At 43.7% G+C, this 21,750-nt stretch overlaps 1 protein-coding gene across 1 annotated transcript in view; it reads right to left on the bottom strand.

The window, feature by feature from the left end:
• arhgap21a (Rho GTPase activating protein 21a) overlaps positions 1-21,750 on the bottom strand; it is a 44,535-nt gene that overhangs the window by 4,866 nt on the left and 17,919 nt on the right. The window contains exons 4-23 of the mRNA XM_080489841.1: positions 20,805-20,897; positions 19,908-19,986; positions 19,587-19,641; positions 13,481-15,473; positions 9,183-9,329; positions 8,994-9,096; positions 8,601-8,637; positions 8,289-8,408; positions 7,678-7,977; positions 6,376-6,440; positions 6,088-6,236; positions 5,625-5,767; positions 5,371-5,529; positions 5,088-5,166; positions 4,930-5,003; positions 4,751-4,840; positions 4,543-4,668; positions 4,413-4,454; positions 3,289-3,394; positions 862-893 (exon numbers count right to left, since the gene is read on the bottom strand). Coding sequence (XP_080345967.1) covers positions 862-893; positions 3,289-3,394; positions 4,413-4,454; positions 4,543-4,668; positions 4,751-4,840; positions 4,930-5,003; positions 5,088-5,166; positions 5,371-5,529; positions 5,625-5,767; positions 6,088-6,236; positions 6,376-6,440; positions 7,678-7,977; positions 8,289-8,408; positions 8,601-8,637; positions 8,994-9,096; positions 9,183-9,329; positions 13,481-15,473; positions 19,587-19,641; positions 19,908-19,986; positions 20,805-20,897 — 3,992 coding nt within the window. The remainder of the gene's footprint in view (positions 1-861; positions 894-3,288; positions 3,395-4,412; positions 4,455-4,542; positions 4,669-4,750; positions 4,841-4,929; positions 5,004-5,087; positions 5,167-5,370; positions 5,530-5,624; positions 5,768-6,087; positions 6,237-6,375; positions 6,441-7,677; positions 7,978-8,288; positions 8,409-8,600; positions 8,638-8,993; positions 9,097-9,182; positions 9,330-13,480; positions 15,474-19,586; positions 19,642-19,907; positions 19,987-20,804; positions 20,898-21,750) is intronic.

Here is a 21,750-nt window from a genome sequence, read left to right as displayed (position 1 = left end):
TTGGTCAAATGTTGACCTGGTTCCACAGGTAATTCATTTCTATTCTGAAAGTTTCTGGTTGCTTCATAAAATCAAAGTTTTCGGTGCTTTCAGACCTTTTTTTCTTTTTTTTTTTTTTTTTAATCGATCTGTGTAAAATGCATTGCCTTTTATCTGTACGATTTTGGCATCTCGATTTGTATACAGAGAGGAACTAATTTTATTTCTGGGCCTCATAGAGCTCAAATTGACCTGACTTGATAAAGAGACTCAGATACAGGAGGAACAATGGTCCTGCACATTCCCCAGGTGGAGTACCCCATATGGACTAACCAAGAGCAAGGATGGATGGATGGATGAAGTTAAAGGGCCTGAACACCATGGTTATTGCCTGCCGGCTGTACGTTTGTCAGTGTGCTTTGGACGGACTGAGCAATGAGCATCACTTTGCATGGATTCATATTAAAGGCTTTAGCAGTGCACACGACAGGATCAAAATGATGGCATTAGACTTGCGTAAGGGTTAAGATCCTTGTGTTAAAAGCAAATATATTTTTTAAGATATTACCCATATGTTGAATTTCATGTTGTCTTTATATTGTGTTGACTTTTGGAGAATTCAAAGTTCCATCTTTAAAGGACTCCCTAATGAGGAAACTGTAGTTGTTAAGGCTTTTATTAGTGTAACAAATCCAGCTAATTTTCTTTGTTTGAGATGGAGGCAGAAAAAACCCCAAAAAAAGAATACTTCAAAAAAAAACTATCTACAAAGTTAGATACCACTTGTGATTTGGATGAAACGACCGTTGGAGTTGAGGTTTCTTCCTACCTCCTGTCATCCTACAATATAAGAGTCCTGAGACATTGGACACACACACTCACCTTTGATTTAGCCGAGTCACTTGTGGGTGAATCTGCGGGTGAAAAGAGAAAAGAGAGACGTTAGACACTTTCTTACCGTGCGGATGAACAGGAGGAGTCGGAGAAGGTGCGGTGGGGGAGTGAATCACAGAGGGGAGAATCGGGTGAAAGAGAGAACCATGTTGATGAGAAGAAGCGTGAGGTGTAAAAACAGCGGACGAGACTGATGATGGGTGAGCGCACACACATGAGCAGACGACAAGCCATGCTACACACGGGGACAGATGAGCTCTACGTTACACTCGGGTCCACGACCGGCAGGCGCGGGACGTTCTTTCCCAAACGGCGAGTCCGAGAGGAGTGCAGGTGGATTGAACACACGGTCAGAGAAGAAGCAGCCAGCGGCTTCGATCCAAGCCTCTGTTAGTCATTCTGAGTGCAACACGTGGAACAGCAGCAGAGCAGATCATGTGCCATGCAACACCAGGATGGAGGCTGATCTGTGTTAGCGCAGATATTAAGTGATGCTCTTATGACTCACAAAACCCTAAATCCGAGTCCATCGACCATTCTATGAAATCTGTATTTTCAACTCAAATGTGTCAACAAAAGAAGCGCCATTAAAACAGCCATTTTCGGCTTTTCAATGGCGCATTTTCAGATTGTATGCCAGATTTATTTTATTAAGGTGGTATTTTAGTGAGAAATCAGATTAAGTGAGGTTGTGAGATGAAAGTGAATGGATTACATGCGTCTGCACGTTCTCAAAGAAAAGATTGATATGTTTCAATTTATATAAGGTTCACTGTTCATGTTAAAAAAAGGAAAACATTTGTCATTGTATTCTAATTTTTGGGGATGCACTATGTAGACTGATGCCGTGCTGACCTCCCATCTGCTGCATACATCCTGTTCACCACCAATATTATCAACAGAAGACTCCTTATCCTTTACTTTTTATCTTTTATTGGCGTTGATGAGTAAAATAAGACCAGTGAGACTCTTAAATGCGAAAAACAAAGGCAGGTACTTTATGTTTGTTTTAACTAACATGTTCCAATAGGGACATTTTTCTTAAATACCAGAGCTCCACCTTACCTCTCTGGATTCCAAAAATAAACTTTTGTACATTAAAGTTCCCGACAGATTTGACAAGACTTTAGTGCTTTTGTACAGAGAGATGTGAGGTGACATGAGCTCCATGACAACAGTGACACGGTGATTACAGAGACGGCTATGGAAGAAACCAAAGAAGGAGAGAGAGAGAGAAAAAAAAAAGTGACATGGGGGTCACAGAGGGGCTAGCTATATGAAACGAGAGGACACTACATGAGAAAGAGAGTGTCAGCAGAGGAAACCTATAATCAGTCCTCACCTGGCTCTGTAGCCACTTCGACTCCCTGACTAAAATTTGTGTTTGTGTGACATAGCCGAGCCCCCCTATACACCCCTCACAATACAGATGATGGCACAATATGCAAGTGCACACTGACTGGTGACGTAGGAACCATACCATGCTATCTCTCCCGTTGGCGAGCTTGCGGGACAGTGAGGAGAGACAGCGGAGAGCCTTTCAGACAGTAGCACCGGCCTGCGATTGGTACACTCTGATAGAAAACCCACACCACCGGAGACCGTACAGTACCGTGTAGCCGCCGCCGTTGCCCCCTTTTTCGCCGCCGCGAGTTTCTTTGTTCAACGCTATTTGTTCTATTTCTTTCTCTTTGGCACTTAAAAGTACTGCGGGTTCCGGCAGACTAGGCAGCTACACTGCGGGCAACAATCCTCCTTCTTCCTACAGTTCCAGCTGTCCATCACGGACATTATAGAGTCCATCAGTGACATCACGGTGTGATAGACTCCTCCCACTTGGCCTGTGTCAAGATCAGTATGTGTGAATGCTGGGAAAGCCTTTAGGACACCCGACAGAGCCTCACTAGAGACAGAGGAATCAGAGGTCGCCTTTCACTGTAAAAACATCTATTTCTGATGTTGGGAAAGAACATGCCGTATTAGTGCAACAGTAGGCAGGATAAAGGAGGGAGGAAGAAGCTTGGTGGGGGAGGTATAAAGGGGAGAGGGAAAAGGAAAAGCAACAATTAACTGTTTAAAAGACGAGCTAATACCGAGGAGAGGGCGTACATTTCAAAAAGCAAATGAGGAAAGCGAGACCATTTGTTGCATCTTTTTAAGGAAGCAAACAAATTGTACACTGAAACCCACAACAGGCATCAGGACTCAAGGTTAGCCATAGACATTTCCATCTAATGGCAACAGCCAAGGAAGCAAACAGGGAGAGGGAGGTGGGTCAGAGCTTGGCCTGAGGGGGGAAGCAGTGTTATCATCAACATGTTGTCCGACTCGCTTCAGACCGCAGTGCTCGGCAAGTGACGAGGCGGAGGAAGGGGACCCCGCCACGGAGTCGGCCTGCTAAAGACGACGTGTTACCTGATACTTCACCCTGCGACGTGCCCGTTCGACCGATGTTGGTGAGCAGGTGGTCGATGTTGGGGACGGGCTGGGACTCCACTGCGCTCTGGTCGTGGGACACGGTCTGCGAGGAAGGCAGGAAGGATCAGGGGGAGTTTGAACGGGAGTCAGCTGCTAGACAAACTAAAACGGTAGTCTGATGCTTTAAAAAGCAGTTTGAGAACATTTCTTTCTGTACACCCTTTACTGCATCTTTAGTTTTGTGATATTTTGTGACCTTTCTGATTTTAGGTTCAACGATTTGGTCTCATAACTGATTATGTGGTATCAATTTCTTCTATAGATCACACAGAGCAGGACGTATGGGGGATGTTTGTGAACAATGCGGAGGAGAAAATCTATTCGTTGTTTCATCATAACACAATTTAAAAAACAAAACCTATTGTTAAGAGCATAAAACTATAAGTTTAAGTTAGGACAGTTGCACACGAAATATAAACAGGTAGGTTTTCTATTATTTCCAATGGATCCCAATACTTTATGAAAACAGGGCAGAGAAATGTAATAAGAAAGAAACATTCTGATGTCTCAAACTCCATCCCAAACCCGAGACAATTGAAAATCTGTTCATATAAAAAGTAGAAAACAATGATAACAAGAAGATAAATCAATGAGTGAGAAGTACAGGCATCAATAATTGACCGACTATCGCAACTTCTTGGTTTCATTCAGGAGCGATATTGAATCTCCACATTTTAATGAGTTAACTAGTAGCTCTGCTGGAGTCCTGTTTGGGTTCCCTTCTTTAACCGGCAGTTTGTACCTTGTTCACCTTTGGGAACCCTCACAGCTACAAATAAGTTTGCAAAACATCTGGTTTCGTGTTGCTTTCTGCCTCTCTTGCAGAGCCGAGTGATAACAGCTACCAATCCGCTGCTGTTTTGACTTGGAAAGCGGGTGTTCAGTTTTCACTGCACAAAAACATTGTAAGATAACGTTTCTCTGGGGTGTCCCACTGACCTCCATCCATCATCACATTCCTTATTCCTTTTTCACCTGAGAAAGGATTTACCAACACACTTGTCTAAAATTACTCTTTCGGAAGAATATATTAGCGTTGTGTTAAAGCAGCTTGTACCCACCACTGGATCTCCGTTTCCTTCCTCAGTGAAAAACCAGTCATACTGCAAAGAAAAACAAACCATTAGATGCACAGATTTTTGCTTCCACTTGTTAATCCGCTGTTAAGTCACGTTGAGCTCTGCTCCTCACGTTCTGAATGAGGGTCTCCACTATCTTGTACTGGTCTGGCATGTGCGTCACCATGTGGGTCATGTTGTCCTCGGTGGTGCGCACCAGAGTGGGCCCGAACACGATGGCCAGGTTCCTGGGCTCCATCTAAGGAAAGAATCCTATTTCTTAATGTGTCTCGTCAAAGGTTGACTGAGAATAAACTAACAGACAAAGCTGAGTAAAATACCTTATTTTTCTCTGAGTTTTCAGCCACAGTTTTGAGATGAGCTGAAAGAAACTTGAGGGTTTCGTAGTGATGATCCGGTAACTCATGAAGCTGTTGTGAAAAATAAGGCAAAAGAACCAATTTGATCACTTTGTTCTTAATAATAATAAAACCTGACTTAAAATACGGCTGCTGCTCACCAGCCTCTTGAGAACCTTGAGTCTCTCCACTGGGTGCTCTATTCTGTTGGCCTCGATGAAGTCTGTGTACCGATCTGAAGAACAGAAATAAGGTCAACTTACAAATACTTATTCAGTCTGCAGTTCCCCTCTCGAGCCACTAGATGGGGTGAACGTACCGTTGGTGAACAACGGCTCGGGAAGCTTTCGAAAAAAAGACTTGAGCAAACTGCTGATCACATTCAGGTCCCTCCATTTCTACAAAGAGAAGAAAAGACTTTGACATATAATGCTTCCACTCCTAATAGCTTGATAAAAGTTGTTTTTAATGGTGATGTCGACCTGCACTTTTCAAATGATTTCAGTGTGGCACACAGCACAAAGAGAACATCACTTTGCACTGCGAGTGGTGCCAAGGAGAGTTTATTTAAAGCAGCGGCGGATCAATACAGGGACACTCACATCATCCTGGACATCGATATCGTTCATGCCCTTGTTATTGAGCTCCTCCTGCATGTTGGAGATGGCAGCGTTGTTTCCGGGGACTCTGTAGATGCCCGTGTACTCCAACCCCCTCTCCTCCACCAGATTACAGCAGACCTCCACAATCAAAGGCACAAACTGCAACGACACACGAGTGAAGACATTTTTATTTCTTTTTGAAGGGACGTTCAGTAAACGTGTATATACATCTCTCAAGCACATTTGGTTCTCACCTTGTTTTTCTGCGCGGGAGGACAGTCATCCAGCCTCACTCCAAACGTGACTCCAGGAGACGGTTTCTTCTCAAAGGGTTTCCTCATTAGGCCCGGGATGCCTTTCCTCCACGTCCCTTTATCCTTGGGAGGACTGGTGTCATCTGCATCAGGAAATACAGAGCACAATAAACGCGATCCTTCAGTATGACAAAATAAAGTGTATCAGCATTTAGTAATGAAAAAAAAAGAAGGAATTCTGTCATTCTAAAGTCACGAAAGCAGGACAAAAAACTCGGGAGAGGAGGGTCAAGTGGCCACATCTCTTCAAGTTTTAAGATAAATCTTTATTGATAGGATTTGATAGATAAGATTTACAAAGTTTTTGGGCATCACAATGCAAGAGAAAGAAATAACCAAATAGGAAAGGCATTTTAAGGAAAATAAAATGCAGGCTGCAAGACTTAACCATGTCCTTTCTTACCTTTGTGCATGTTCTTCTTCTCCTGTTCAGGTTTGGGTGAGTGTGGACTTGTTGCTTTGGTCTCCCCTTTGCCTCCCAGCAGCGTTTGTCTGATGCTCAGCGACTGACGTGAAGTTCTGGGCGACGGCTCCGTCTTACTGCCTGTCGGGCTGCAAGAGACACGGACAGTGAAGTCAGGAGTTTTCCTAATCCTATCTAACTGCTTGTGTGCAAAACTCTGCCTTGCAAACCCTCCCCCTCCTCGTCCCACCTCGCTGGCCCGGCCCTCCTCCCCGATCGCAGCCTTACCTCATCAAGGTGTTGTACTCCTTGATCTTCCTGCTGATGAGATCATGGCTGGTGAAGGCTGCGTTCTAAAAAAAAGAAGGGAGGGAAGAAAAGAGCGGGACAGAACGGACATGAGAAACAATAGAACATGTTCGGGGCACCGGGTGCAGCCGTTCCCTTCACCTTGCAGGTCAAAACGGTTCTTTATGTAACCTGCAGCTATCGGGTGACACAGGTAAGGCCATTGGAATGTCTCGGCATGGACAGCACGGTCAGGACCACAAAGGAGGAGAAAGACTGCCTCCAGTTTCAAAAAAGGAAGTGCCCACCTATTGTAAGACAGTGCTGGAAGGACATATGAAGACATGTCCTATTTTTAGTTTGTCAATTGAAGAAGACAATGTGCCTCATCTATGAGGATCTTTTTATTGGTTAACCGGCGTCATGAGTTTTTTTTTGTCAAACTGGCAGTCTAAAGCCTGAATACTTTCACTTTACTCTCATGTAGATCACAAAATATTTTAAATCATTAAGCCTTCCTGCTCTATTGTATTACATTATGATCCATTTTCAACTTCTGCTGTACCAAATCATCTTAAGATGATATAAAAAGGTTTAATTGGCCAAAATGTAAAAACTTCGTAAGTAGTGTAAGAAAACATACTAGAAGCCTCAGGCTTCATATCATCATTAATGTGTAAAGCATATTTCAATTCATCTAATTTATGATTATAGAGGTTGTGCAGCTGTTTAAAAGTTATTACCTCTGATTTTACTTTACATTTGGCACATTCACTTATTTTTTTAATTGTATAACTTTAAGAGTTGTTTGTTTTATGTTTCTATGAAAGATAAAGAAAGGCTCACTAAAACCATCTGATAAATCTGCTAACTTTCCTTCAAACGTACATTATTTGTTATTAGGATGCGCAAGACAAATTAAAACTGTGTTCATCTGAAAAAGATCACACCCTGGAAACAAATGTGTTGCTAAAGTTGCTTTTTTATGTACAGCAACAAAACATTTAAAAAAAAAAAAACCCACAGACTGCTGGTCCCCTGAAAGTAACGCTGTTATTCCACATCATCCAAAGGCTAACAGAAATGTTAACACATGACAGAAATGATGATAATCAGGCGATGAAGTTTATTTGTCTTTATCGGTTTTGGCAAGTCTGAGGTGAAATGGTAATTTGGACTGTTTGGATTGAAGCGGAGTCTCTAAACACAAAATCATAACAAATGATTGTGAAGTCCATCTGCCTAGGCTGTCCCGGTGTTGGTGGTTGTTGGAGGTGTGAGGACCGCCACGGCATTACTCACCTCCTCGTCCAGGTTGCTGTTCTCCTGTATGACCCTGATCCAGGCCAGCATGTCCTCGCGGTCCTCGGCCTGGAACAGGTACTCGCAGTCCGACGTGGTCAGCCTCAGCACGTTCTTGCGCTTGGTGTCGCTGTACGAGATGTCGATGAGGCACGCCTTGATGCTGATCGGGAGCGGCTCGTCCGCCGTTTGGCAGTTGGCGTGAGCGTGCCCTTCCTTTTTGTCCTTGTACAGGCAGAGGTAGTGACCCCGCAACACGGCGTACATCTGCTTCCACGGCCGCATGCCGCCCCCGACACGCTGCGGAAATAGGCCGCGGGAGAAGAAGAGACACGTTTAACACAGAAAAATAGAGGGAATTAAGCATAACCTTCCATTCAGTGATTGCTGGAAAACGCTCCTATTGTCACAATCAGAGCACATAATCCCCGCCTTTGGGACAATATGAGACCTCGTACAAAAGAGGTCAAAGGCACTGCTGAAAACAAGGGCAGAGCCGCTCGTGTTTACAAACCGAGGTGCGGAGTAGGTCATGTAAGAGTATATACCCTTTGCAGGCTGATGTTTTGTGTGTCAGTGTGTGAGTTACATGAAGCAGAGGGAGTACACACCTTTGCCTTGTCTGTGTGAAGCTGCTTAAAATGCAGCAGACCCTCCTTGGTGGCGTCACAGAAGACGTCTGACGACGAATCCCTCCTGGACCCAGAATCTTCTGACGACCTGTCCACCGCCTGAAAGCAAGGCAACCAGAGACTGGAGACAAAGAGCACTGACACTAATCTACATCAGTCAAATGTCAAGGCTAAAAATAGGCATACGCAGATAAAGTGGATCAATGAATCATAAAAGGTGTCCTCTTTTTCCCAAATGGTGAAAGCTGATATAATAGCCAAAAGGGAGGCGGAAATAGAAGACGCACTTACCTTTCTCAGACTTTTCAGACCAGGTATCAGAGACTTCCTGAATGGAAGAGAAAGCAACGTAAACATGTCAGTAAAAATGTAGTTATGGCAGGCAGGTAGTAGAAAGTATGATTACTGCATATTTAAAATAGACATAGAACCATTTTCCTGTCAGATGTGTGTGTTCATGATGCTTGTTCTACAGCTGTTTAAGTTCACCTATAACAACCTGTTACACTTTCATTAGAAAAAATATACTATAGTGGCCTCAGTCTCAGATCGGTTATAAAATCCAACATCTGACGATATTAAATTTCAGTTTTGAGAGTAATCGAGTTACCGTAATACAGGTCGGCTTTGTGAACATGACCTTGGTTTTTTTTTTTGGTTGAATGCGTTGGGCGTCCGGCTTACCCTCTGCTTTCTTCTCGGTAGTTGTCGAGGCCTTCATCGTACGACTTGGACCGCTCGGTTTTCGTACCAGAATCTGACTCAATAATTGTGAGACGGAGAGAATCTAATAAGAGAGGGTCACATGGTTTATTTGGAAGCGTCCGTGGATGTTCTGACGAAATGAAGAAGTCGTGCACGGAAAACACAAACCTTGGTCGTGTGACAGCTGTCGTCGGATGAGCGGGGACGGAGACGTGGGGCTTGGCGGGAGGGTGGTGATGAGTGGCGCTCCGGTGATCACGGCACAGGCGGGAATGTGTGCGCTGTCCAGGTCAATGCTGGGGCTCGACGGTTCGTCTGAGGACAGAAACGGGGAGGCCGAGTTAATTGAACCTCCTCAGCGAGCAGCTGGAACACAGTCCAGCTTTACGGCTTGTTGCAAACCGAAAACATGAGTGCAAAATGATCAGGGCCGAGGGGTTTGGAAACTGCAGCTGTTGGCATGCGCGACTCTATGACGTCATTACGCGAACTTCAACAATGGGCTGTGTAAATGTGTGTGGAACCCAACAACATCTGCTAAGAGTATCCTGAGCACAATATAGAATTGTTTTTCGATATTAGTGTTATTTGTGTTTAAAACACATTTTGTCAAATTACTGGTGGACAAAAATTTACTTTTCTGAATTGCAATTCAACACACGACTCAAAACTACTTCTTTTTTGACAGGAGTCCTTTTGTAGGTACTGTGAATTAAAACGCCCAATAAACAAAGGTTCCAATTATGTTTGCTCTCGATACCAGAATAGATTTATCAGTACTAGACAGCAGTAAAAACAAAAAAGCGATAAGCGGTAACGCAGTGAACGCAAAGTGATGCAGACTCAGACGGTAGATATGTGTTTCAGTAGTGATAAGCTGCTCCACACCTTCAGCTTCAAACACAGAGATGCAGTGTGCAATGATATTACGTAAGGCTGTGTCACATAGTCCGATAGGTGACATCGGCCTGATGGCGCACCCTAAAAACAAATTAGGAGCAATGTACATGGCAAGTGGAAGGAATTAACGTTATCAAGCAGATGAGAGCAAACTTGTCTGAGTTTTTTCTTTTTTTCCTTTTTACAATAATGCAGAGTGAAGCTTAAATTATTTTATCACATCACGTTCAAACCAGGCGGACATTCACATCTGAAATAAATTGAATACTCTCTCATAAAATGTCATTGTCAAATGAAAATCTGTGAGAAACCAGGAAAGAAAACACAGAACACATCCTTGAGATGCCAAAGCACTGATGCAAATGTTCCACTTTCAATGGCACACTTTAATATGAAACATCTGACCTGCTTGTTAGTCGAGTACAGATTACTGCTGTTAAATCTCTCTTTCCTTTAAAACCCCAAAGACGTCTCCCATGACACTGCAAACCTCATTTCTGCCCGGGCAGCCAGATGCCTATTGCATCTAATCACTTGTTTATACACCTCCAACTCGGTTTCTGGGAAGTCGAGGGCAGCCAGCGATCTTTGACACGAATCATTACAATTCGTTTTCAACGGGGATGCTGGTTTTTGGCACCAACAGTGATTTAGCTTTGAAAAGAAGAAGCAGAGCAGCCCAGACCTGTGAATGTGCAGAGAAAATATGATTTTTTTCCCTTCACTGTGCGAGGGGCTATGTGTGGTAAATGCTGGATTAACCTCACAATTAATGAGATCCAAATCATCCAGACGATCAGTGTATAGTGTTGTTGAGGAATTGTTTAAGGATGTTGAAAGTTTCATTTTGAAAAATGTTGACACTGTGACATGCGTGGCGACTAATGCTATCTATAAAAGAGAAGTTATATCAATTCTGAGGTGACGTAATTGGTGATTCTAAATTTCTCATATGCGAGAAGGTGAGCGTTTCGGTTTGTCTCTTTGTGATAGACTGGTGATTTGGCTCATAATCGAATGGGGTTGGCTCTGGTTCACTAAAAACGTGACCTTAAATTGAATAAAGCAGAATAGCAGTACGTCATATGGGTGCTGTTTGGACTTGACAGGGTGAGCTGGTTTACCTTCTCTAGTCTCCGGGCCAAGCTACCTGCTGGCTATTAAAAGCTTTAATTTGACCATCTATTTTTTAATAAAGTACGGCTCATATATCCAAAAGAGATCAACCATCCTCAATCAAATGTGAAAAAGGATTGATTGCTTAATGGTTTATGGACACACCATCGCCAGCATTAATCATAGCACAATGTGAAGTACTCAGATCTAATCTAAATGTAGTGAACTAATGAGCGAGAGCTGAGAAGTGTCTGTGTCCATGAAGATGAATTTTATGGATCTGACTAACGCCTGCCCTCACTGGACGTAATGAGTCTAAAACAAGTAAGTGTATTCTACTTCAAGCTCGCATGCCTCTAAAGTTGCTTTGCATGAGCAAAGACTGAAGCTTCAAAGTTCCTGAGCAGCTTCCCCTTTTTAAATCCATAATATGTAAATGTAGCGTTGAACTGCACACGGCCAGAGGGAGGAAAAAAAACCGAGCAAAAACATGAGTGGACGTGACTTTTTGCATGTACTTCAGCGGCACCATTGGTACTCCGTTCCCAGCACCAAATGTTTGGCAGACGGCTAATGCACAGCAGTTGTTCCACTTATTGTTTGGAAGCGTACTATGAAATCTAATTGAAGCAGATTGCTGCAGGAATGCTCTTATTTCTCCGTTATGTCACAGTCCATTAGGACGACGTTCTTAGGTTTCTTTCTTTGCTCAACCCCGGGGGAAATATGAGACGTTTCAGAGTGACTCTGTGTGTGTGTGTGTGTGTGTGTGTGTGTGTGTGTGTGTGTGTGTGTGTGTGTACCCAGTGACTGTATGTTTCTGTGCCGCCCTACTCGGATGCCAAAGGGCGGCTTGAATACGTCATGCTTGCCTGCAGTCCAGTGTCAGGCTGTCATATAATCCTGATACAATGTCAAAACCCAGAGTTCAAAATACCACAAGGAAACGATTTCTTCTGGCTTTTAAATATTTATAGGACAGATTTTCTCTGTGACTGTGACTTACACCATGGGCGGGAAGGGTTGTGTCCGAATAAGATGCAGTGAAGTGCATGGCACAACTGCATTTATTTACATTTTATGCATTTCTAAATCAACGTTAGCGATGATGACGGGAACACATGAGAAGCAGTGGCGTCTGGGAAAGGAATAGATTATAGGAAAATAAAATAATTTGGATTAGACGATAATCATATGGTATGGATGCAGATGGATCCCAGTTAAAAAAAAATCAAAGGAAGGTGACCAAGTCTTTCTCTCTTCTTGAGCTTTATCAGAGATGAATGGAGAAGACACACTTATTACATTTATAAAACACAGCAAGAAATGAAGAACGAGTCTAGCTGTAAACCGAGAATCAGAACCTCTTTTTAACTGAAGGCCATGAACCAAGACCAAACTATTGTATTATTATTATTATGCACTACTTTTCAAGCTATTGCTTCTATTTTAAAGGTTCCTCCTTTTGAACGTTGGTAAGATTAGCCAGTCTGCCAGTGTTTAGCCTCACTGCAATATGTAATATGTGAAATATGTTGAGTAATGGGCAAGTGTCTTTGATATGCTTAAAGATATTCTTGAAAATAGTGGACATTTTGTGATTCAACACGTACATGTAATGTGCATAAAAGACAGAAAAATCCCCATAAACAGCAAAACAAAAATGTAATGTATGTTTTCAAATATCTTATCGATTTCAGAAGTTTGAACATTATTTTTCCAGTATTAAGTATCTTTAGTGCAAAAATACTCAAAATTCTTTGTAATAACAACCAAAACATATATTCATAATATCAAAATAACTTTTATGAACTCACACTATTGATTTATGTTAAATATAGTACTGGTTAGATAAACTACTTAGAGACATAAAGACCTATGCAGAAAGATTTAAAAATTACGGGATCATTCCACTGTATAATAGGTTAGGAACAGGTTGGGAAGGATATATAAACCTATAGAAACATTCTAAATGTAATAATTTTAAGTTGTCGATGCCAATAAATGAAATTAAATGAATTTCCCTTGCAACCCCATCCACAGGTTGTTTTGACAGTAATAACACTTTCTTCATATAAATGTTCAAGCTTGCTATATATTTCCAGATCAATTACATATTTAAGATTATATATACATTCCTCACTTTTACTGTATTTTATTCTTATTCTTATGTTCTGTTTTGTTGCACCCATTTTATATACAGCACTTTGTGATTTTTATCTGTGAAAAGCGCTTTATAAATAAACTATACTTACTTACCTTTACAATATAAAATCTTGTGGAACTTTTGTTTTATCCAATCACATATTTGAAATGTCTTTTATGACCAATATTGACATTAAAACCTATTTGAAGTGTCATCAGTCATGCTCTCAAGCATAAACAGTTCAACACCGACACTTGAGCCACCTTCAGGTCATTGTAATTGCCAGCGATTGGAGAAAGCTTACCTATGAAGGGGATGGAATCCAGGGAGTCATCCAGGTTGTTGGAGCCAGATTTTTGCTGCATGTCTCCGAACCTCCTGAGATTTTCCCGGCTGTCATTGGACTTCCAGCACATGGCTCCATCTGCAGAACCTGCCTTCACCAATGGTGCCGACTTATGAATCCCTCCACCGAGTTTGTCATTAACAGCTAGCACGTAAGAAGGAGGACGGATGTGAGCGGATGCAGAGTTTTTGTCCCTTCTTAGGACGACAACTGTGGCGTCAGGCCCTTCGACCCCCTCTGACATGCCACCGTTAGTCCGTACAAGGGCGCCAGTGGAGCTAGAGAATTCTTTGACCTTTGGCTTGTGGGGCATAGCACTGTTGGAAGTGGAGGAATTGGTGGAAACTGTGCTTTGTAGCTGTCTTTGCATGGGCAGTTTAGAAGAAGTACCAGAGCAAGAGGAGGATCTGGCTGCCAGCCCAGGCTCTGGCCGGTTCTCCATCTTCAGACTGTCTGCCCTGCCCCTTGGCTGCAGGTGAGGAGGGGATGGGTAGCCCAGGTGGTTGCCCATGATGTTAACTCTTTGGTCTTTAAGAGGATCTGTGGCTTTAGTGGGTGGTAAGGCAGGCAAAGGGTCCAAGATTGAGTTTTTGACAGGCAGACGGGAAGGTCTTATTATGAGACCGTCTGTCCGTGATGGTAGTGCAGAGTCTGTCGTACCTTTAACAAACACAGGAGCAGCTGGAGAAGGGTTCAACGGTACGCCTAATCGTCCTTCGTCCTCCTGTCCAGAAACAGTCCTGTTCAGATGAGGTAAAGCTCTCACGCCCGATCCCTGCCTGCCCACCCGGGCATCCTCTCCTCGGCACACCAGCAGCCTGTCCCTCAATCCCACCCTATCCCCAGAGATCCCACCACCCGGCTCTCCCTGCTGCTGGCCCAGGTAGTCACAGGACTGTGCCCGAGCTTTGGGGACTCCCGTGGGGGTGGAGAAAGGCAGAGCATCCTGGGAAGCACTACGAGGCCAATTCCTGGGCGGTATTGTTCTTTCTGTGCCTAGCTTCTCCTGCGAGACACTACGCAATGGAACTGTCACTGTCGCACCCTGACTGCCTGCATCCATCCCTCGGTCAGTGGAGGCGCTCCTTCGTCTGACCTGTGAGGCTAATGCCCCTCGTTGCCCAGCACACGCAGTGGGCGGAGTACGCTGCTGGGTGTAAGCAGAGCTGGAGTTAGCAGCCGCTCGTAAGCTGTCGAGGCGCTCCTGGATGGTGCGGCAGCCGTACGTGTGCAGCCTCTTAGCGTCAATATAGTCCTTATACGTGGTGTAGTTTTTCCAGTCAATGTTCTGGTGCGGAGAGGTGGAGGGGGTCGTGGTAGAGGGAGAGCAGTGGTTGGCATTGGGTGAGATGGCAGTGGAGAACACATCTGGAGATGTGGCAGTGAGATTGGCTCGTACTGGTGGAGAGAGGGTGTCACTATAAACCGTAGGAGGTCGAGACGTCGTGGGAGGGGTGTACGTTGGGGTTTCTGCGGGATGAGAAGAGGGGTACTGCAACTGAGCACCCCCGGGTACAGAGGGAATCACAGGTCTGGGTCTGAGTGAGGCCGAATCTGGTGAAGGCCACCGATTTTCCTCTGTCCTGTGGCTGGGCCCAGCCCGAGCCATCCGCGACCCTCTGTCGACAGCATCAGGGGACATTGGCACCGTCCTTGTGCTCTCCGTACAGACACATACCGCCGTCTGAGACTTTGTCGTCTGCGGTGGAGGAGGAGACGGCGGAACAGGGATTTCCACCCGATAGCTCTTCTCCGCAACTCCCCCTGGCCTTCCTGCTACTTGCCCCGGCCCTCGGGCGCTCTCGCTGACTGCGGCAGGCTCCGGTGGCTGGGCCATGCCTGCAGCCTTCACTTCTATCCGAGGGTAGCATATAGGAGGGGGCTCGGGGATGTTCTGGGCATTTCCGCTGTATGCCTCATTTCCTTTGAGGTATGCATCCTGGGAATATGCCTGCAAGAGATTACAGGACATTATGTCACTTCGGCAGATGAGATGGAGAGAATCTTTGAAACTTTTTTTAAAGGACACAATAAGAGCATAAAATGCTTTTTTTGCAGACGTGTCACACTACACAAACAATTGCTGTGAATCTAAACATAATCAACAAGGCAACGAGCGATCTATTTCTTATTTTTTTCTTCAGATGCCAACACTATGATTGATTCACTAGTAGATTTCATGCAGATGTTCACATTCGTCGTTACAGTAAAATCATGTTTGTTTACTAAAATAAAACTGGACCAGGTATGCTTCAGTGTTTTTGTCGCTGCAACTCTTCAAACTGTAAATGGCAGATGCAGATGCTGGATGAACAGCACATTAGCAGCAGACACAATCCCGCAGTGTCATTTTTCCTTGAAATGTCTCTGTTTAACAGTTACTAAATCTCTTTCCTGGGAGACGGCGAGCAAACTTTACACAGTGTCATGACACAAATTAACCACCCTGAAACAGACCAGATGTGGATAAGTGGAGGGAACAGCAGAGTGCCAGAGAAGGAAACCAGAGGAGAAAGAAGGCTGGAGCGGTTTCAGAATGAAACCCGGTGCAGCCGGAGCGAGCGTCAAGCTGGCAGAGGCATACCCACCTTTGGTACTGGAGAGTGCGCCCGGAGGCAAGAGGAGAGGGTGAACGGGGGTCTCCTCTGTCTGCTGCTGGCGATTAATGCTACTTCTGTCAGCATGGCTCCACAATTCCACAGTCTCTGTTCAAACTGAGCTATTTGAATCCTGCTCTACTGAAGTACCGACTTTAGAGGAAAAAACAAAAAAAACAGCTCCTGGGAGGTGGTATGTTGTCATCCTTCCAGCGCACCGGCTCTCAGGGAAATGACAGGGAGCGAGTGGTGGACTTTAATCGATAGCACTCTACCTGAAGTGTCAGGTTACAGCCGCATTGACATCTGCTGCCGGGTGACTCCCACAAGGTCTGCACAGGGCAGTGCAGTTAAATAGAAACCTATTGCTTGATTATGGAAAGTACGGGGAAACAGATGACTTCAAACCACTTGTTTTCGAAGCGCACACGCTTTCCCTCAACGATCCAAATACACTCCTGCATTGCCAAAGGGGGAATATTTTTTAACCGTTTGCCAACAGTGAAGTGCAAATGTGCAAAGACAAGCTATGAATGTGGCGTAATGTAATAAAGAGACGTGAATCACCAGGAGAGGGGTGAGTGGGTTAGTGAGTATCGTTTCCCTCCTTACCAGAGCAGTGATATCCCTGGAAAACTGCAGTCCACAGGTTAGATAAGGGCAAGCAGTGAGAGAAAGAGAAGGGAATAAAGAGAAGTAAACAGGTGAGAACAAAGGAGTTATAAGTGGTGCAACCCCCGTCGATGGAGGCAATTTCTCTGGCATGAGCAAATCTAAAAATACATCCTGAACAGAGAAGAGAAATGAGAGAAAAGCTCCACTTCAGCATCCATCTCAGATCTGCTGCAATGTACCAACATTCACCCTCAACTACTTCCACAGCATCTCCACCGCTGTCACAACACACTGCCACATGTATGCTGTTGGCTTTTCCTCCTTCCTACCATGCTCTTCTCTCGCTCCGTCACTCTCACCTGCTCACTCGGTCACCTCCCCTCCCCCTCTCCGGCTCCTCAAGCATCTTTCTCCTGCGTCCCTGTCAGCTTCTCGCTCATCCGACATAAAGCTGCTCCTGTCACACTTTCACTTTTGCATGATCTGCGCTAGTTTCTGCTGCTGTAAACAGTGTTCAGAGAGGAGTCAGCTGACTGAAGCTGCACTCCCTCTGGTCGTGAGCGTCTAACAAAACAGGCTCAAACAGAGACACAGTATGATGCATTTGTCACTTTAATCCTTCTGCAATTATCATTATTATTTTTCAGATCGGAGAGGTAAAACATGTCCGTGAAGCAACAGTTCCATATGCATTGTGTATAATGTTTTGTCAGTTATTTCTATCACCGATTTGCCTGGTGGGATAGAGAATATTTACAAGGTCGAATAGGTCTTGTAGTTTCAGACAGCACTGTACGTCGTCTACTTAACGTCTTACTACAAATATATTGAAATACAATCATACTGCAAGTTATAAGCTCAGGAGAGACTTGTCAGTATATATAAATATATCATTGGCTGATAAAATGTCACACTGAATAATAACATGAAGACAGATTTTTTTTAACATGGCAATTTTAAAGCTGTTGGAAAAATGTGAATTGTGTCCACAGATTAAAAGAAATCAGATTCATTGTAAAAAGTGATGCTCAACAACAAACTTCTCCATATCTCATATTTAGAAAAGGACCACTGCTGTTTGACTCAAAATAAGTTAGATAATAATTATATGTAAAGAATAGTGTGGAAAAATGTGAAATGGAAACACATTTTTTGGATGAAAACAGCCTCATATTGACATAATAAGTAGATCCAAACTAAAATCCCGGTGATGTCAGCTCGATTTAAGCTCTGCTGTACATCCACAGATCACTTTTTAACCCAGGGGAATTTTGACTTGTTCCATTGGCTGATTTTATTCACTTATTACCATCAAAAGGTACTTTAGAAGGAGGGTTTTTATACACTCATAACTGACTGTATTTCAAAACCTGAAAGCCATTCTCACACAGAGTCTTTCAGTAAACAATCAAACCAAACATCGCACCACATCAGACTCTGAAATCCATGAGGGCAAACAGCTGATTGCTTCACTGAAATCCGTCGGCCTTGTGAGCACTCAGACTCATTCCAAAACGCCAAGAGCAACTTTCTGTGGCTTTTGGTAGAACTGCAGCCAAAATGACTAAGCTATGCAAGGAATTCAGCCACACAGAGGGAGCCGACTTTCTGCATCCAGAAAGAGTTTCCCAGAAAGAGGTGAGAAACGAGTGAGGCGGCATTATTTTCTCATCTGTGGGGCTCTGAACCCTGACAGCAAGCCTCGCTCATTATGATCCAAGTGCAGCCCCGCTGCTCTAATTTGCTGTAATCACCACACTTCAATAACATCTCAAGGATAAACATAACAACAACAGAATTACTAAAGAATGCTAAGTTCCATTCAGCTTTGACCAATATGAATATATCTTTCAGTAAAAACTGACATGTTGCATCAGTTCTTGTATTTCATTTGTGTGATTTGTTTAGTTGACTGCGATTCAAATCGTGACCTTTCCACTAAGCCAAGATGGGTAAAGCTAAGGGCCCGCAGGCCATACAAAAACCTGGCTTTGGTCTATTTGATGTATATTTTGTCATTCTCTTAAGCTGTGCGGGCCATTTGCCTCCACTTTCTCCATTTTTGTAGAAGACCTATGGTGTGGATCACTATCATTGTTGGAGGTTTACGGAGCTAGAATCAACTAAAGTTGCTTCTTTACAGATGAAAATACATACTTAAACACTATCACATGTTTTGATTTGTTGTTTTAGAGTGTGAACATAAACTTCTCTGAGTGCATTAGCAGGAAAACTGCTGTGGACATTATTATTGCAATCATCATACATCTTTTATTCAGGAGAAATCAGTTGTGACTGGTAGATACTGTGTGGACTTTACAAATTGAATGGCAATGTGCGTCCTGTTGGAATGATTGCGGAAGTACAGGTGAAGCTTTGAGATTTAAAGCAAAACAAACTAGTGAAATGCTTCACATAAATAAGTCCCATTCAGTGAAGGCGTTTTGAGCAAGGGATTAAATTGACAAACGGCACTGACTTATGAAATTTCACAGCCTCAAACAAAACAGCAAATTATCCTTTACTGGGACAGAAGGTTTTTGTTTCCCTTAAAGTTATTTAAAAACAATACAACTTAACATTGAAGATTTCACAAGAAGCCTATAAGATAACCTGACTAGTCTTGTAATATCACTTGATGCAGTTCTATTTAATGACCAGAGAGATCATAGTAATAACTCGTATTTTTTTTAACACATCCTTCGGTGTAAATGTGTCAAATGGGTGACGATGACAACGGGATCCCACAGTTCTTCCACTCATTGGCGAATGGATATGAACAGTCTGTAAGTGCTTCTAAATGGCACATTTCAAAGAGCACTTTGAATATTCAGCAATGAATGAACGCTTACCAGCTGCAAAATGTCCTCATCCTTTGGCATTACACACAGCTCCAGCGAGGCATCACTGGCGGAACGAGACAGAGGGAGGCTGTTACAAAATGGGGCTTGAACTGTTCACACTTCAACAAGTAAACAGGTTTTAGTGTAGAATGAATCCTTTAATAGCCACAGTTTAATGGAGCGAAGCCGAACGTGGCCTTGTTCACAACGACGGAAATTATTCTCCTGATGCATTTCACAAATCGTTTGCCGTTATTAGGCCACAAACATGCAGCAGAAAAGATTAGATCTTCAGACTTGGCTGATTTCAACCACAAAGTTAAATCTCACCTGTTCTGGATCAAGGCGATGACTTGTGAGTACGTCTTTCCAATGATGCTCTCGCCATTCACCTTCACAATCCGATCCCCTGGATTGCAAAACAGGGTTTAATCAGCATAAATCAGAAGTTTTATTCCAAACAGCAGCTCAAAAAAAAAACTGTGTTATAACTATTCAAAAGAAAGCACTCTGGAACAACTGCCTCTGCCACAAACTCTCATCCTCTAGTAGAATGTGTTTGTGTTACGGACCCTGCGTTAGGGTCCGTCTCCATTCAAGCTTTCAGAAGATGGCCATCTTACAGGAAGTGAGGCGAGGTAAAAACCTGATAATTGTGGGAAAACGCTGCTCTCGTGCTGTCCCGGGAGAGAAGACGAGCAGATAAAAGCCGACAGCGCAGAGGGCTTGTCCCGACCACTTAACATTTCCTGTAACACAGACTGCCAACCTGGCAGTAATGCTCAACTTCACACAACACCTCCGAATAGCTATTTTTGTAAACTGGAGTTGACTTTCTTGGTGTATTTCGGTCTCTGCTGGCTTAAAATTAGAAGTGATTCATATTTTATCAAGTGACTGGAAACAGGGGGAGACATAGAAAAACAGAATTAAGCAAAGGTTGTGTTACATTTTGTTCAACCTCCCATGTAGGAGGCATCTGTTATTTTGTAACCCGGATCTGTTTTGCTTGGCGGCTCACGAGGAAGTGGAGTCACTACCTACAGCACGGACATCTCAGACGGAGCTCTGAGGTCAAATGTGAGACGGTCAGAGTTAATCATAAGATCTGCCGGTTATCACACGGCGTGCGCTGCTCCCAGTGGACAACTGTGTGTGTGTGTGTGTGTGTGTGTGTGTGTGTGTGTGTGTGTGTGTGTGTGTGTGTGTGTGTGTGTGTGTGTGTACCTGTACAGAGTCCAGCTCCGTGGGCGGGGCCTCCCTCCTTCACTTGCTTGACGAAAATGGTGTCCATTGGCTCCAGACGGTTCCTCTGTCTCCCTGGCAACGACGGAGAGGGAAAAGAGGGAGAGAGCGCGGTGAGGCGATTGGTCACACGGCGAGGAGAATCGGCAGCGGAGTCACAACGAGGCCAAGCCGAACAGGGAAATGGTTACACACTGAAACTACACACAGATCAGTCTACTGTCAGATTATTTAAAATTCTTTAGAAAAAGTTAATAAATAAATATCTATCTGGCCTCTGGGGGCAGGTTACACTGTGGACAGTCCATTGCAGGACAGATGCAGAGAGACAGACAGTCACCAAGATCACTAGAACAACTCCAATCACTGTCAAACACATACACATTAAAGAACTGCCTTAATCTTAGAAAAAGCGCAGAAACAGTCATTTATTCACGTCACCTTTTTAACCATTTAACAGCTGGAAAACCTGAATGAACAAACTTTATAAAATTATAACAGTTCATACTATAACGTACTTTCCTATGCTCATTGACTAATGCAAACAGCAGTTTTCAAGATGAATGCACTGCGTGTACTGTTTGTTTACACACACGCACACACAGTTTGAAAGTCTTCTAACACCACCATGCTTCAGTCTGGGAGCCTGATCTTACATACTATGAGAAGCAATGCACATTTTCTTTGCTAGAAATTCGTATGTTTGGGATTTTGCCAGCCGGGACCGACACAATCTGGTAAGCGCACAGTTTAGAAACCTCTTCATCCATGATGATTGATTGATTGATTGATTGCTCTCAAAATGAGATGTAGTGAGCTCAGGTGCAGTGTTAGTGCATTCCAGACGGAAGGAAACAGGAAGCGGCTACACTATTGATCAACTCAATATGTGTCCGAAATCAATGCCGCAGTGTTTCTTGTTGTTTTC

The sequence above is a fragment of the Lipophrys pholis genome (genome assembly GCF_963383615.2).
Source record: "Lipophrys pholis genome assembly, chromosome: 20".
Classification (NCBI taxonomy): domain Eukaryota; kingdom Metazoa; phylum Chordata; class Actinopteri; order Blenniiformes; family Blenniidae; genus Lipophrys; species Lipophrys pholis.
Note: the sequence above shows the minus strand (reverse complement) of the source record. Positions and strands in the feature narration are given on the sequence as shown.